The sequence below is a fragment of the Gorilla gorilla genome, chromosome 3 (genome assembly GCF_029281585.2).
Source record: "Gorilla gorilla gorilla isolate KB3781 chromosome 3, NHGRI_mGorGor1-v2.1_pri, whole genome shotgun sequence".
Lineage (NCBI taxonomy): Eukaryota > Metazoa > Chordata > Mammalia > Primates > Hominidae > Gorilla > Gorilla gorilla.
In genome coordinates this window covers 126,215,349-126,233,247 of record NC_073227.2, presented here as the reverse complement: position 1 = coordinate 126,233,247, position 17,899 = coordinate 126,215,349, and the positions used below count along the sequence as shown (strand labels likewise).

Below are 17,899 nucleotides of genomic sequence, written 5' to 3'. Positions count from 1 at the left end.
CCAAAGTGCTGAGATTACAGACGTGAGGTACCACGCCCGGCTCCCCTTTCTATTTTTGTTCTCCATACTCATCAGATAGGCTTTTTGTTTTTGGTGGTGGTGGTGGGGGGTGTACCTTGAGTCACCTCGGGAGGACTGAGAAGACTACTCTGGATGGTAGACATTTTATAACAGATACCTAATTCCAGGGAGGTCAAGTCTCAGAGCAGAAGGATGAATGACATTAAGCTAGTGGGAGGGGTAAAAGGAGGTTATTCTAAATACAGGGAACATCATGTAAAAAGCTCAGGGTAATAACATCAAAAAAATAAAATCATAATAAATAAAACAAATCTTCTACACAGAAAATTACAAAATGTTTCTGAGTAATTAAAGGAGACCTAAACACATGCAAAGATATCTTCATAGATTATAAGATTCAATCTTGTTAAGACATTCATTTTCCTCAAGTTGACCTAAAGAGAACAGGCAATATCAAAAATCCCAGCAAGCTTTTTTGGTAAAATTTTAAAAAGAAATTGATAAGTCAATTCTACGATTTATCTGGGGATACAATGGATCCAGACAGCCAAAATAATCTAGAGAATGAAAAATAAAATTGGGAGACAAACTACCTGATTTCCAGATTTACTATAAAGCTACAGCAATCAAAACAAACAGATTAATGGAAAAGACTAGAGAATTCAGAAATAGAACCATACATATAGATGAACTGATTTTCAACTGAGGTGCCAAGGCAGTTCAATGAAGAGAGGAATGGATTTTTATTTAATGATGCTGAAACAACTATATATTCCTCAAAACCTACCTGCCTTTATATGTGAGTTTGGTTTGAGATCGATCATAGACCTAAATGTAATAAGCTAGGACCATAAAGTTTCTACAAAAAAAATCTTAGGAGAAATCTTATAACCTCAGAGTTGGTAAAATTTATTAGAAAGAACACAGAAAATATTAATCATTAAAGTAAAAGGGTAAGTTAAATCTTCATCACAATTAAAACATTCATTATGAAAATAAGTAGGTAAGCCACAGACTGGAAAAAATATTCTCAATGTGTTTACCTGACAATATTTAAGGGGAATATTCTATATCTGATTCCAGTGATGGTTACATGTGTATATACAGTTGTCAAAACATCTCAAATGAATACTTAAAAATCTGTTATTGTATTGTATATAAATTAAACCTCAATTAAAAGAAGAAAGTCCACAATAAAAGAGCATGTTGTTTTCTATAGGCACAAATGACTAAAATACTCAGGGCTAATGATTAATTCTTTTTAAAAATTTTATCCCAGAAAACACGATTCCAATATGTCTCCCACCCCCACCCATACTGCCCTGTAAAATATTCCTATATTTTAATCCATAGTGATGATCAATGATAGTGCTTTCTCCTTATGATACATGTTACACAGGGATTGAAAACATTAAAATAAATCTCAAATGGAATAAATTGGGACATGTAAAATTTAAAGAATTAGCAGCATTGAGAAAGGATGCATCATTTGTCTTTTAAAATGTTGGCTGGCAGAAAAAGAATTTAGGTAAGCTTCCATATTCTGCACTCCTCACACCACTAATAAGTTTTACCCAGAAATATATCAATAAAAATGATTGACATCTGAATAACAAATCCTGTGACAACACATTGTAGTATTCCATAAAGAACATGGCCAGGTGAGGTGGCTCAGGCCTGTAATCTCAGCACTTTGGGAGGCTGAGGTGGGTAGATCACCTGAGGTCAGGAGTTCGAAACCAGCCTGGCCAACATGGAGAAACCCCATCTCTACTAAAATTACAAACAAAATTAGCCAGGCATGGTGGCAGGTGCCTATAATCCTAGCTACTCGGGAGGCTGAGGCAGGAGAATGCAGAGGTTGTGGTGAGCCAAGATCGAGCCACTGAATTCCAGCCTGGGCAACAAGAGCGAAACTCTGTCTCAAAAAAAAAAAAAAAAAAAAAAAAAGCTTAACTAATTCTTTAATCTTTTTCTTCTAGATGATTTACTTCCATAGGCAAAACATTATGTCTTTTGCAACTCATCTTTGAATTGAAAAGAAACTAGGCCAAGGTCTTGAAAATACTGGATCCTCAATAATTACTTATAAACTTAAGTGTATTAATCAATGTACTTATTGTTAAAATGTATGTCCAAATTCCACCTTCCCATAATAGGAAATTTATGGCAATTATTTAATAATATGAACCAGTGACAATCTCATTTGGTAATTTATGGGAAATTTATTTATTTATTTGTTTATTAATTCATTCATTGATTTATTTTGAGTCTGGGTCTCGCTTTGTCACCCAGGCAGGAGTGCAGTGGCGCTATCAAGGCTCACTGCAGCCTTGACTTCCTGGGCTCAAGTGATCCTCCCACCTCATTTTTTGGATTTTTTTGTAGCGCAGGCTGGTCTCGATATCCTGGGCTCAAATGATCCTCCCACCTTGGCCTCTCAAAGTGCTGGGATTATAGGCATGAGCCACCATGGCTGGCAGAAATATATTTAAAAGGAGTATATTAAATGCTATACAAGTTCAACTAACCCCAGCTTAAAAATAACTATACTATAATTACCTGACTAGATTTTTTTAAAGTGATAGAAAAAGTACAATTGTTAAAAATATAAAAAACAAAAAACTCCACTGAGTCTACTTTCAGTCCCCATGTGAATATCTAAATAAGTATAAAATAAAGGCTGTAAGTGCACTGTTTTGAATTAAACATCACATTGGCAAGATCAGAGGAGCTTGTGAAGTGAGAAGGAAATTGTTATTCCTGTGATGGAACCTCCACTAGTATTACTCTTTTGGCAGCTGAGACTTCAGGGGATTCTCACTATAAAAACCAGCAGTCCTTTAATCACACATTGTAAGAGCATTTGTGATGCTTTGCAGGGAGCCTTTACTTCCAAGATTTCCCTGTTGCTTTCCTTCCTGAGCACAATACGTTCAAGATGGCTAATGCTGTTTCCTAGTTATGCCAAGAACCTCCTGAATGCCACTGGGCATCCAACGTGAAGACGGATGGCAAAATATCAAATGTGAATATCTCATTTTAAATGGGGACTCCCACAATCATGTTATTTTTGGGAGAGCAGCTCTCTGGCTCCATGGATATCACTTGAACGGAGTATCCACATTCTTCTGCAGCTCTTGCTCGATCCAGATCCACCAAGCACATGCACTGTTTTCCTGAAACACAGTCAAATGGTATCATGAGACACCCTTTCACTAGCAGGACAATTTCAGTTTGTTTAAGGGAATCTATATAGTGACAAAATTTGCAAGTACTATGGAGCATGCTTTGTACCCCTAAGTCTTGTTTAGTTTCTTTCAATTTACTTCTTGATCAATGTGGAAAGATGATGGTGACAAAAACATGGCACTTCATATATTTGCCTCTGCTAATAATTTAAAGAATGTTAACCTTTTCAGATGTATTTATAAGCAAATCTCAAATTAGAGCCTCAGACTGTATTTCCTACTTTGGTTAAAAATATATTTAAAGACCTTTTCTCTGCTTTCCCTATAAAACTAGATTATCTGTAATGTGGAAAAAAAATTTGTCTTTAAGAATATTTAAAATAACATGCTGATTAAGTGGTGTCTGAAAGACATTAGCTTTTCCAGCTGAAGTTTTTTAGGGCTATGAAGAAGTGAGAAATGAAAAATATTTGAGAAAATTCTCAATTACATGCCTTTTATTTCAGGTGGAAATGTAATGTTGAGTGTAGTATACTCTTAATTTTCTGAGCTCCTGTACCTCTACAAAATAGTGGTATTGTATTTCATTTACAATCTTTGGAAGACAAAAAAGGAAACCTGACTGGCAAGAAAAGCAGTTAATTTGTTTTCCTTTGGCAAACACAAACTTTAAAAGTAGCTTGGGAAAAATGATTTGGGGCTGAATATATTCAAAGCCATGATTTACTTTTATACTTTCAATTGCTTTAAATTCAATATATAAGCTTCTTCATCCTCCTGGAAAAAGATTACTGACTATGCAGAACTTCATTATATTTTTCCTAAACAATTATAATAATGCCTAAACATTGAATGACAGTGGAAACTGATAAACTTAAACAACTTCAGAAATGAAGACAGATCACCAAAATAGAAAAGTTCTATGAACAACAGAATCCTCACAGAAAAAAACAGTGGAAGGTGAAATCAGTAGGTAAGAATTAGCAATGAGAGACTCACATTTAAAATGTTTATTTTGTACATTTTCCTTAAAAGAGCCCATCCCACAAAGAATAAACTGTGTTAGAAATGATATAAAAAGAGATGTCCAGAATTCCATTTAGGCAAAATCATCCCTTCTTCATTAACAGCCTTATGGCTGACATTCTTTTTTTTCCCTTAAAATATTGTCTTTCCTTTAAGACATCTGTAAATGTTTCTCCCATCTACTTTTTAGTTTAAAATGAAACATTCTCTGTCAGAATGGGATGCTCTACATTCCTTAAGTACCCACCCAGGGTTTACATTGCAGCTCATTTACCCTTGGCTTTGATCCCAGTCCAGTTAATTTTTCCTTTTCCATTATGTAGAAGAATTTCATGTTTTCACATGTTGAAGTGTCTCTACAACTGAAATTTAGCTGCTGGTAGTCTACCTTTGTGGGCCTGGGGAGGAATGGCCTGTGTGAAGCAGAGATGTAGACGTGACAGCTTTCTCTCAATGTGATTCCCCCTGTTCTTCCCATTGCCAAATGCCACCCACCCCCGCCACTCTAGCAACTTCCCTGCCAGCTACTCCCCTTTAGTTTGATACCTAAAACACACATCTACCATGTACCCATCCATCCACCATACTAATTATGTCTTCATTGGATTGCTATCATTTGAATGTGTCCTCCAGAAAGCATGTGTTGGAAACTGAATCCGCAATGCAACAGTGTTAGGAAGTGGGGCCTAATGTGAGGTCATTAGGCCAAGAGGGTGGAGTGAATGAATTAATACCATTATCATGGTAGTGGGTTCATTATCTAGAGTGTGAGTTCCTTATAAAAGGACAAGTTCAGCCTTCTCTTGCTCTCTCTCTTGCCATGTGATGCCTTTCATCATGTTATGATGCAGGAAGAAGACCCTCACCAGATGCCAGCCCCTTGATCTTGGACTTCCTAGCCTCCAGAAATGTGAGCCAAAAAAAAATTTGTTCATTATGAATTACCCAGTCTATGGTATTGTGTTATAGCAGTGCAAAACAGACTAAGACATGGGTCTAGTGAGTGGAGTCTCATCAAATGTGTATTTGATTAATTCAAAGTGTTGGAGATGGGAAAAGGAGGAGCAAGAAGGAAAGGCATTGAAAGACAAAGAGGTTGCAGGCAAGAGAGAATGAGTTCTTTCCAAATGTTTATGCTGCAGAGAGTGAGAAAGAGAAGGAATCACGTACTCCTTGAGTCTCAGGTCTCAGGTCTCCAAGTGTGAGCATCTTGCTATGCTGCCTTTGATTTTAGAGTTTAAAGATAAGAATTTCTCATACGACTTGGTCTCTGAATGTAAGCTAACAGCTTCATCTGGTGCTCAGCCAAAGAAACAACAATCTGTTTTCTAGTATATCATGGAGGAAAAGGGGCTACATTGTAAATTTAGAGAAAAAATATGATGGTGTCCAATGTTGGGTTTCTCTGAATAATTTTAAGATTAGTTTTGACTGAACCCACTTATCTTAAACCCTGATATGACACCAGTATGCTGGGAATCAGTAACTAAGGTGGACAAGAACTTCATGTCCAGAATCAAATAATTTGGGTTCATAGTATAGCTCCATCATCTACCAGATGAAGGACCCCAGGAAAGCTTTTATCTCAGTTTTCTTATCATTAAAATGTAAATAATAGTACCTACCCCCTATGTATATTTGTAAGAATTTACCAATATAACAGTCAAGAGCATTTAGCTCAGTGCTTAAATGTATAACTATTAACTGCTGTTATTCTTTTAAATGTGATTGCTTTTTCTAAAGTGAAGTCTTCAATAAATCAATTACTTATTAAACTTGAAATGTTTCTGTGGTCTTCCAATTTAGGTAATATTTAATATTGTCAAACAAATTCATCTATGATAAATAATACACAAGTATCCTTTTTCCTGAGAAAGAAAACATTATCATCCCTGTGTATACATTTTATAATGCATCAATTTTGGTATATATAGTTGACTTTTTAATCTTTATTATTTTCTTTTATGGCTTTTGATAGATCTTGCAGTTTGTTCATAACAGTAACAGATTTAATGTAAGAATTCTACTCAATGTACAAACATTCAAAATACATTTAAAAGTATTAAAGTTAACCAAAATAAGATAAAATGTTATAGTTACAATACCCTTTTCAATATGAATTAAGTTTTTTTGGGAAGAACATATTTAGTTTCTCATTGAAAAATAGACTTCATGTTGCTAAATTTTTCCCATATAGACTTGGTCCGATCATTCCCAGTCATATTGTGCATAATACACTCAACAGCTGCTCTGTGAAAACACATACCTATGAGCCTTCGTTGGGGTGGGAGCTGGACAGCTGTCTGGTCTGCAAATCTGCACAGAATCATGTGTTCCTAAAAGAAAAAGCAATAGAATGTGGGTTTATTTTTATCTTCTGCTTCAAAGTTATAAAAACAACCATCAAAAAAACTACCTCATTTTTCTGGAGTTCAACATTGTTTAATTGAATAAAGTACTGCACAAATAGTATTTTTGAAAAAAGTAAACTTTCAGAAGATGGTACTTAATAATTTCTTCCCTTCAAGTACACTGTATTTTTTTGTTTTGTTTTGAGACAGTCTCGCCGTCGCCCAGGCTGGAGTGCAGTGGCGCGATCTTGGCTCACTGCAACCTTCGTCTCCCAGACTCCCAGTGATTCTCATGCCTCAGCCTCCGTGTAGTTGGGACTACAGGCACATGCCACCACATCTGGCTAATTTTTTGTATTTTTTGTATTTTTTTTTCAGTAGAAATGGGGTTTCACCATGTTGGCCAGGCTGGTCTCGGACTCCTGGCCTTAGGTGATCCGCCCGCCTCAGCCTTCCAAAGTCCTGCGATTAACAGGTATGAGCCACCATGCCCAGCTGGCCCAGATGTAGTTCTTAAGAACAGATGCACAGAAAATCCTCAGGGTCATTTTGCCCAGTTGCTTTTAGCTGAAATATAAAAATATGGTTACATTTTGCTATTATGTGTTAAATTAAAAGACCAAAAATTCACTTATATTTTTCTTTTATAAAATGTATTCGAAACTCTGGAATGTGGTTCTAGGCAGTCTTGCTAAGTGGGTTTTCTTTTCTTTCTTTCTTTTTTTTTTTTGAGACGGAGTTTTGCTCTGTTGCCCAGGCTCGAGTGCAGTGGCACAATCTCGGCTCACTGCAACCTCCGCCTCCTGGGTTCAAGCAATGCTCCTGCCCTAGCCTCCTGAGTAGCTGGCACTACAGGCGCACGCCACCATGCTGGCTAATTTTTGTATTTATTTATTTTTTTTAGTAGAGACAGGGTTTCACCATGTTGGCCAGGCTGGTTTCGAACTCCTGACCTCGTGATCTGCCCGCCTCTTCCTCCCAAAGTGCTGGGATTACAGGCATGAGGTACCGCGCCTGGCCTAAGTGGCTTTTCATTCTATCAGAGGAAAAGGAAGCAATGCAGATCACTGTGTGGCTTCTGTAGTTTTCTGGGATATCCAGCAGCGTGGTAGCTAGTTCTTGGCTTTTCCTGACTCTTCCCTTCACTTAGTCCTTTTAGAGGAAAGAAGCCTGATTTCTTTCTCTCACTCCAAAAGGCTGCAGGAAGTGTATCCCTTTCTGCCTTAAGACAAACTGTAAAGACGGCCTGAGGTAAGGACCTGATTATTACTTCTGCTTAACAATCTTAGAAAAGAGTGCATTAATGAAAAAGAAAAGAAGGCTTTAAAAGCAGGGTTGATGATTTTGCACAGTACTCTTAAATCTGCATGTAGCCAAAAGTGAGTGATTAGGCAGAGTTGAAATGAAGCAATGATCCCACGACAACTGTTCATTCAGAACAGCTATTGTTTCTAAGTGTGTACATAATCTCACCTGTCAGCTTAGCAAACAGGTTAAATTCAGATTCATCATTTGTTCCTTTAGTATTCTGTACATTAAATTTGAAGCCTCCATTTTTAATAAGTGAAATGATTGTGGCAATGTTGGTTTTTTAAAAGGGATATCTTTGTCTAAACTTGTATGCTTAAAAAAACATTTTAATGCTCACTATAAAATTTCATGGCAATGGGTGAGAAACTAATAAAATGGTTTCAATTAATAGCTTTAACTCCCCACAAACTAACAGGCATCAACTAAAGGAGAGAAGGATAATTTAGAATTACATGACTTGAAGAAACAGTGTGCACTTTGTCCTCATGGTGTTTGTAAATTAAGATTCATTTTATATAATGGTAATGTCAAGGCAATCACAATCTCAGATAAGATTCAGTTCTCTTGTACTGATAAGTCTCACCATATTTTATTGGAATTATTTGTGTGTATGTTCTCTTTGGTCAAAATCAAGTTCTGAAAGGGCAAGGCACATGGTAGGTACTCAGTAAAGGTTGCTGTCTAAATTGAACTGTAGAGAAAAACACTTCCAAAGTGAGTCTCAAGATACTTTGGCACAAAGTTCTGAGGCCTTCAAAAGGCCAAGCAGCTTTTGGGGGTGTTGGAGAAAGAGTAGATAAAGGTTATGACTGGTGTACTGGGGAGTTTCTGCTTTCTGAAAGACTCTGTGTGCCCTGTCCCTACTGTAGAAATTTTACATTCTTTTCTAGCCAGGAGACCATGGGCAGCCTATCTCTTCACCACCCTTGATTTTTTCCATACATCCTTTCATTGTTTGGTTTAACTAGCATCACTCAAAGGAGGGATTAGAAACAGGGGTCTAGTTTTTGTTTTCCCGAGTTCTTTTTTCTTTTCTTTCCTTTTCCTTTCTTTTCTTCTCCTCTCTCTTTCTTCTCTCCTCTCTCTCTCTCTCTTTTCTTGAGACAGAGTATCACTCTCTCACCCAGGCTGGAATGGGAATGCAATGGCACAATCTCAGCTCACTGCAACCTCTGCCTCCTGATCTCAATCAATTCTCGTGCCTCAGCCTCCTGAGTAATTGAGATTACAGGTGTGTGTCACCACACCCGGCTAATTTTTGTATTTTTAGTAGAAACAGGGTTTCACCATGTTGGTCAGGCTGGTCTTGAATTCTGTTCTCAAGTGATCTGCCTGCCTTGGCCTCCGAAAGTGCTGGGTTTACAGGTGTGAGCCACTGCACCTGGGCTGTTTTCTCAATTTATTTTCTACTTTATTGACATAGCCTCGTGAAAGAAAGGTGAGATGTTTTGAATGTTATGCAAATAAAGTTTCTTGGGTCCTAATGTTTCTTCCAAAATCATACAGTTTCCTAAAATATGTACACTTTTAATCTAGTAGGTGAAGGCCGGCAATGTTGTGGTTTTGGCTGAAAGCATGAACATTAAAAGTTCTCCCCTCTCCATATCTGTGCATATTTGTACAGGGTGCGGGGTTGGTAGGAAGAGGGGAAGGTGTGAGTAGCACATAAGGTGGTAAGAGACAGAACTGGAAGTGGGCATTTGAGTTATAAAGCAGGAATTAAGGAGATACAGCTGCTGATGTGGTAACCATGAACATTTTTAGGTAACTATACCTCACTATATTTCAACTGTTTGATGGAAGAGAAAGTAAAAGTCCTAAAATATAGGGGCTGGTATATAAAAGGAGACTATGTTTTTAGTGAGTCTGTGCAAAAAGTGGCATTGACTAAGAATCCAAATGAATTTGTCAACTTCTAATGGAATTATTTATATATTTTTCTCAAATATTATCATTTCTTAAATTGTATTATATCATGCTATTGACCAGTTAATTGGATAGTGGTGATGTTTAGGAAGCTAGAAACTGTTTTGATCAGATTGGTGACTAAAAACTATGTATGTTCTGACTACTTTTGGAAGACAATTCTCTATGGGTCTCTTGTGTTTCTTCATGTTTTACAAGCAGAGACACTGACTGTCTTTGTTCCAGACCAATGGTCAGCAAGGTTTGGCCCATAGGCCAAGTCTAGCCTATGACCAGTTTTTGTGTGGCTTGTGAATTAAGAAAGTTTTTATATTTTTAAAGAGTTGTAAACCAACAACAAAAACAATAAGAATGTCAAGGACAATGAGAGGAATACTTGGAGATTTGTTATGGCCAGCATAGCCTAAACTATTTACTATCTGACCTTTTACAAAAGAATTTTCCTCTGTTATAGATTATTTTTTCAAGCACGTTTACAGAGTAAACAGCCTTGGAAAATATATAGTTTCTCCCTCTGGAACAAAAGGGCAGGTGTTACCTGGCCCATTTGCTTCTGCCCTGTGGGAATTGGGCTGTAGAGAGTCAGTGTGAAAACAATGGTATTGTGGCTACCACTATTGCCATGAGCAACAAACTGTCTTTTGTCTCTGACTTAGGGGTCTCATATCTTCTGCCAGCATCCACTGGGCAGGCTAACTTGTTAGACTGCAAGTATAGTTAAAATCTCAGACCCTTCACAAATCTTGTTACCTACTTGAAGAGTTAATCTAGATTTGCAAAAGAAAGAGAAAAAGAAACCCATATTAGACATTCATGAGTTATTCAATTATAACTATAGATTATTTACTCCACTAGAAATATGAGAGGGAAAAATATAAAGGATAAAAAGTGTATTAGGATGATATCTAGATCTTTTCAAGGTTACCTTGTATGATAAAGTTTTCTTGAATTGTTCACTGAAATAGAAAAAAAAGGAATTAGTCATCATTCTAAATATTAAGAGTAAGATAATCTTGAAGAAACTAAATTATATAAAAATATGCTTTGTATGTAGAAAGCATAAAATGCTATGGTGAAGTAAAAACTATGCCAGTTTGAAATGCTTTTATAAAAAGACAGAAAAGCATATCATCAATATGTTATTAATTTTAAGAAATCTATCCCACAGATTGTTTACACTGTTAGAGGAGCACCTTTTTTGTCTCTATCCCTCATGGGAACACTAAGATCCAGGTGTTTTAACATGTGGGTTTTACTGTTATTCAGATGTGCACAGCCAACAGATCAGGAGAGGACTGCCATTGAAAAGATACTTTATTACTCACAGTTCCCCAAGAAGAGGGGGCATGCCATGTGATGAAGGGCCACATGGGGAAACACCAGTATAGGTCAGGAGGCAGAGGTTTCCATGGGAAGAAAAAGGTGAGGTAAGCAGGCTTGGGAGTGGCTAGTTTGAATAATTTCAGTGAACTCAGGCATAGGGCCGTTCCTGCTTGTTTGATATCTGGCCCTAGGGTAGTAGGGCAGGGGGATAGTGGCCTGGAAGTAATAAGAGCTTGATAAAGGAGGTAGTTGTGCGGTAAGGGCTCTGGGTTGGTTGGTTTACTTATGCAAGGTATGTTTGTTGATAAGACCTTTACTATCTCTAGGAATTGGCTAGCCCTGGGAGGAACAGTCTCTCCAGGATCAGCAAATAGTAAAACATCAGAAAATTTAAAAAGGCATGATTAATACATCAGGAAATCACTGTTGTCACAGCTAATAAAGATAAACATACATTCAATTCCATAAACATTTGTCTTTTATTAATGCTATAACCTTCACTCTTAAGTCATTCAAAAACATTGACTTATACATTTGATACTAAATTTATTAGTGCCAATTAGTTTGTTTGAAAAGAGTACTTCTTTCCATGTACTATAGAAACAGTATGCTATTTATAAATTCCCAACTGTATTTTTGGTGATTGAGATAGGTCTTATTCACAAAGAAACTTTCTAAAGATATCAGTTCAAAGGACAAGGGAGGACAAATGTCAGTAAATCTACATAGATGTGAAAAAGACAGGAAGTGGTAGTAACATACTGTAAAGGCCACCAAAAGTTGAGGCTGAGCCCAGGCACTGTGGTGACCTGGCCAGGTATGTGTGCACTCAAGGTGGTGCTGACATGCCAGCCCCCACCCCCGCCTCAGCCCCCTCTGGACTTTGGGCGCTGATGAGCATGAGATGGACACCAAGGGGGGACTGAGGGCAGCTTGACATGGGCCTGCAGGCACCCCTTGGCACAAACAGCCTGGGTGCCATGGGCACCATGGATGGCAGGTTGATGGCAACAGGAGGCAGACAGACTCCTAGGTAGAAAGGGGCAGGTCCCTGCTGAAGCCCCACCATCAACCCAGGAATGGCCCGAAGCCTGGGGTTCGGCCAGGCCACGGCCGAACCGTGGCCAGGCCATGGAGCCAGGCCAGCTCCGTGGACCAAAGTGAGAACTTAGAGTGCTTTTTCCAGGCCCACCCATGGCCACCCATGGACCAATCAGCATGCATTTCCTTCCCTCTGGAGTCCATAAAAACCCCGGACTCTGCCAGACTTAGGCAGACAATGGATGACCTGCCTGCGGAAAGAAGCTACCCACTCTGGATCTCTTCTCTGCTGAGGGTTGCAGAGATGAGATGAGATGAGATGAGATGACCTGCCTGAAGACAGCAGCTACCCACTGCGGGTCTCCTTCCACCTGAGAGCTGAGTAGACATTGGGATGACCTGCCTGTGGAGAGACCTACCCTCTGTGGGTCTCCTCTCGGCTGAGAGCTGAGCAGACATTGAGATGACTGTCTGTGGAGAGGAGCTACCCACTTTATTTCCTGAGAGCTGTACTGTTGATCAATAAAGCACCTCTTTGCCTTGCTCATCCTCCAATTGTCTGTGTACCTCATTCTTCCTCGATTTGGGACAAGAACTCAGGACCTGCCAAATGGCAGGACTAAGAGTTGTAACACAAACAGGGCTCACATGCCCCCCTGCCCCCAAATACACCCACTCGCCATGTTGCAAGCATGAGAAGGAGAGAAGAGAGAAGGAGAGAAGAGATGTGGCCCTTCAGGGAGCCCAGTCATAGGACCTCCCTGAGCCAGGGCTGTGATACCCTCTGAGGGGTTCTGTGGCTCCTGGCGTTTCCAAGCTTCTGGTTGCCACTGTGTTCCCTAGTGCTCACAGTGGAAGCTGCTTGCAGTACACCTGGTCCAGCTGCAGCCTCGCAGGGAGCCAGCACTCAAGATGGTGCCTGGAAATCCCTGCCCCACAGCAGCCAGCATGCCTGGCTGTGTGAAGTGGCCGGACCCTGTGCTTGCTCATTCATGTACCCCTCACCACTCTGTAGCTGGCTCACCCTTGGCAGGTGTGGGATCTGTGCTGGTAGTGCAAGCCAAGAGCAGCCTGCCAGGCTGAGTGAGTGGAATGAGCCCAGTGGGCCCAAGCAAAACTCAGGCAAACGCTCCACCAACCACAGAGGATCCAGCTGGCAAAGCGACACCCCAAGGATCCTGTGACATTGCTACCATTATTAGCAACAGTTCACATTTATTGAATACTTATTCTTGCCACTTCTAAAGGCTTTACACATATCATTAAATTTTCACAAAAACCTTGAGGTAGTTATTATCATAACCCTCATTTTGTAGACAAGAAAACTAAGGCAAAAAGAGTTTAAGTAATTTGCCTTATAAAATGATAAGGAGCTAGTATTTTCCCTCAGGCACTATACTTCCAGGTCCTAAACACTTTACTATACTTGACTGCCTCTCATAGACATTATGTACGGTTACAGTTTTAAATTTATTCGGAAATACAGAGAGAAGTGCTAAAGCCAATAGACTTCTAGTTGCCTGTCTCCTGGATAGCCTTGCTTCTAAATTTCAGTAAAAACTGGATCCAGGGGAAAAATCAGGGACAAACATAAAGGAGTTCTTCTCTTCCTTATACAATTTACAAACAATATTTGGCATTGTGGAAAGAAGAAATGAGCCAAAAATTAAGTCATTGCAACTTTATATCAAACAAGTTTTGTGTCCTGGCTTATACCCATGTTGGTGTCTTATGTAGAACACTGAATTTCTCACCTTTTTGGAAAATTGAACTTTGAGGTGTTCTGAATGAAACCATAACAGCAAGGGCATGTGACGAAGGAAGCCCGTGTTTTGATACAGTGCTCAATCACCATGTCTGTTGCCACTCCACAAGCATGCAATGCTACCTACAAAATAAAACCAGGCCTTAGCACTAAGTTCCCTCACAGTGCAATTTTTATGCCTTTTAAATAGTTCTCATTTGGCCATACCAGAGGACTACTTAGCTACACATATCAATTAATTATGAAAACTAAGCAAGTTTGAAAGGTTACAAATGGAATATTGCAAATAAAGCATAAGATTCATTCAACGGAAAATTTGATGCAATTTTAGTGTGGAAAAATTAACACAAGTGTTTATCTAAACTATAGCATCGTTCCAGGAACACTAGATTCGAAACAGGAATTTCGAGTCTATTACTCTGGTTGCCTATATAACCCTGAGCCACTTAAAATTTAGCTTCTTTGGGCCTTAATCTCTTCAACTATAAATGATGGTTAACAATACTGACATATCACAATGCTGTTGCAAAAATTAAATAAAACTGTATTTGAAAACACTTCCTCAAATGCCATATTAACATAATCTAATCAGGGCTGTATTAAAACTAACTGAATCATATCATGTAGTACCTTTTAAGATGTTTTCACATAATAACAATCCTTAACATTGAATGATGAGTTACAGGAACTATTTTCAATGAGTTTATTTTAAAAGGATTGAATGAAATTATGAATTAGAATACTGAGTGGGGCTTCAATAACTCATAAAAATAACTCAAAACGATTTTTAAGTGTTTTTAAAACACATATCCTTAAGTATATCTATACTTACTATATCTATACTTACTATAATCTTACTACAAATGAGATAATTATGAAAATTCTTAGGCCAAATAAAGCCTAAATAGGACTCTCAGTGAAAATCAGATGTGGGGATTCTGAAAGATGAATAACCTGTACTGGATTTTGACAAAAAACACCAAAAAAACCCCTCACATCTCCATTTCATTCTGAACAAACATAAATTGTAATGAATTATAATCTTCCCTCACCAACTTCAGGGTAGGGAGGGGCTCTCAGGGTAAAGAGGAGATTTTCTGTAAATTTTAGAAACTGTTTTTTTTTTGTTTTTTTTGAGACAGAGTTTTGCTCTTGTTGCCCAGGCTGGAGTGCAATGGCACGACCTCGGCTCACTGCAACCTCCGCCTCCCGGGTTCAAGCAATTCTTCTGCCTCAGCCTCCCGAGTAGCTGGGATTACAGCATGTGCCACCACGCCTGGCTACTTTTGTATTTTTAGTAGAGATGGGGTTTCACCATGTTGGTCAGGCTGGTCTCGAACTCCCGACCGCAGATGATCCGCCCACCTCGGCCTCCCAAAGTGCTGGGATTACAGGCATGAGCCACTGCGCCCAGCGAAAGTAAAATATTATAAACCAGATGCCCCCTTTGAACTGGAAAGCTAAAAACAATACAAACAATACTCTATCAGGAAGAGGAAAGCAAGATCTCTGTTCTTAATCCTCCTCCTGAATTCCTCCTCCTCCTTCTAGACTTACATGAACCACATAGAAGTCAACAATCTCCATGTTGCTGTCATCCCACCTTTCTTGTTTCACTCTGAAAACAGCCTAGGAAGGCTGGTATCCAGTAAAGGCAGCAACAACTACAGGGAGTGGGAAAGTAAATAACCTTGATTTCTCATCTGCTTCTTTTAGCTTTTCAGAGTAAAAAACAGGCTAATCCTTATTTTCATGACTAGTTGGAGAAAATTTCATAGTAAAAATTATAGACACATCTTACCCTGGAGGGAAAGCAAACTGACATTTACTGAGTGTTTATGTGCTGGCACTATGCTGTGCTGGGTGATGGCACTCAGAACTATGCTCACAACATCCCTGAAAGACTTTAATATCTCCAATTTAGATGCGAGGAAATGAAGTCTTGGGAAATTAAGAACTTGCCCACAACAAAACAGCTACTGAGGGGCAGGATGCTGACCTCAAAGCCTGACCCCATGTACCAGGCGGCTTCTCTACAAAACCCTCTTCAGGCTCTGAGCAAAAAAGAGTTTAGAAAATTTACTTATATAAGTCTCTCTTTACTTAGGTTCACATTCCTTACACTACATGCAAAAAAGTGAGTTTATTTCCTTCATTTAAACAAAATAAGTAACTTGAATAACTATTTATACAATAGTTTATAGATAATGCAATCATTGTCTACTAATAATAGGTTTTCGGTTGAAAAGGTTTTACTGCATCACATACTCCTAGTTTTCACTGTTATCAAATGAAACTCAGAAATAACAGGCAAATAATGAAGAGAGATATAGACCAAAACAACCATTGGATATGGAAATTTATCATACAATAAAGGTGGTATTTCAAACCAGGGAGAAAAGATGGACTTTGTAATAAGTAATGTTTGGTTAACCAGACAGCCATATAAAAAAATAAAAATTAGATCTTTTCCTCTCATCACACATAGGAAATAAATTTTGAATGCATTAGAGATTTAAAATGCAATAAATATGAGTAAATTCCTGCACAACCAAGGGGAATGGGAAGTAATTCCTAACTAAGCTAAAAATCTACGTGCAATAAGGGGTAAGGTTAATAAATCTGACAAAATAAAATTTATTTTTATTTATTTATTTATTTTTGAGATGCAGTTTCGCTCTTGTCACCCAGGCTGGAGTGCAACGGTGTGATCTCGACTCCCTGCAACCTCTGCCTCCAGGGTTCAAGCAATTCTCCTGCCTCAGCCTCCCAAGTAGCTGGGATTACAGCTGCCCACCACCACACCCAGCTAATTTTTGTATTTTCAGTAGAGACTGGCAGAAAACCAAACCATAAGTAAAAAGACAAATGACAAAGTAGGGAAAGGATTGACAACTTACAGCACAAACAAAAGGCTTATATTCTTAATATATAACAAACTTCTAAAAAGAAAGAAAAAGCCCAATAAAGTGAGAGTAAAATGAGCAAGAGATGTGAACACACAAACAAAAACAAGCAAAGAGTTCTTAAACAAAAATTGGTCAATATTGCTCCAAGTAAGAGAAATAATTGTTAATTTTTTTTTTAAACAAAGAGCCAAGATTTAATCTCAATGTGTCTGACTCCAAACCAAACTTCTTTTTTTAGTTCTCTATGCTCTATTTACTCTTTTCTTTAGATATGGAAGTAAACAGAGAGTCACTGACTGGACTTCTAGACCCAGCCTCCACATTAACTTGCTAGGTCACTCTTCCTTTCTTGTAGCCTCAAATTCTCTACCTGTAAAAGGAGAAGGTTGAACTGAATGATCTCTAAACTTGCCCCAGCCCAATCATTCTCTCCGGTGTTGCTTTTCGAAGAAGGATTCTTAACTCTAGATACCTTAGACAGAGAAGCAGGCTAGTCCCACCTGTGTACTCATTTCCCCTCTTTTAAAACTTTCATACAACAATATTATAGGTAATCAGCTTTAAAATTCAAATAATGCTAAAAGGTATGCAATTATATTAAAAGTCCCTTTTTTGTACACACTGCCACACCACTGAAAGAAAATCTGTGTACCAAAGTCAATGCTGTTCAATTCATTGGTTTACTTCCTGAAAATCTGTTTTTCTATATGATGAATGTATATTGATATCTCTTGATTTGTAAATATTAGACATTATTTATTATCTTTCTACTAGGAGAGAGGAGTTTTTGGCTTTTTTTTGCATATTTATACACTATCTTCCCTTTTTCCATCTTTTCTCATGGTTTTGTATACACTGTTCGCTGCCGAGGGAAGTGTGCTGGATATCAGGGTTTCTGCTTGTTTTTTTAACATCCAAGTTGTTCCCTACCCAAAAGCTCTGTAAAATGCTCTACAATATAAATTTCTACTGTTTGAAAACTTTCAAATAATTGGTCAGCTCCATTTTTTCTTTCCTAGAGACATCTTTCCTGGG

General features: G+C 38.3%; 1 protein-coding gene across 5 annotated transcripts in view; it reads right to left on the bottom strand.

Annotated features, from left to right (window-relative positions):
• Positions 1-906: 906 nt before the first annotated feature.
• Positions 907-17,899, bottom strand: part of GSTCD (glutathione S-transferase C-terminal domain containing) — a 139,024-nt gene continuing 122,031 nt past the window's right edge. For 3 of the 5 annotated variants that reach the window (XM_019025801.4, XM_055384858.2, XM_063705456.1), the window contains 4 exons: positions 13,945-14,078; positions 10,752-10,782; positions 6,505-6,574; positions 907-3,200 (listed from right to left, as the gene is read on the bottom strand). In XM_019025801.4, the coding sequence (XP_018881346.1) occupies positions 3,064-3,200; positions 6,505-6,574; positions 10,752-10,782; positions 13,945-14,078 (372 nt within the window). In that variant the 3' untranslated portion in view covers positions 907-3,063. Of the gene's footprint in view, positions 3,201-6,503; positions 6,575-6,984; positions 7,157-10,751; positions 10,783-13,944; positions 14,079-17,899 lie in introns of those variants that run through there. The other 2 variants (XR_008679125.2, XM_055384859.2) reach the window with 2 other exon arrangements.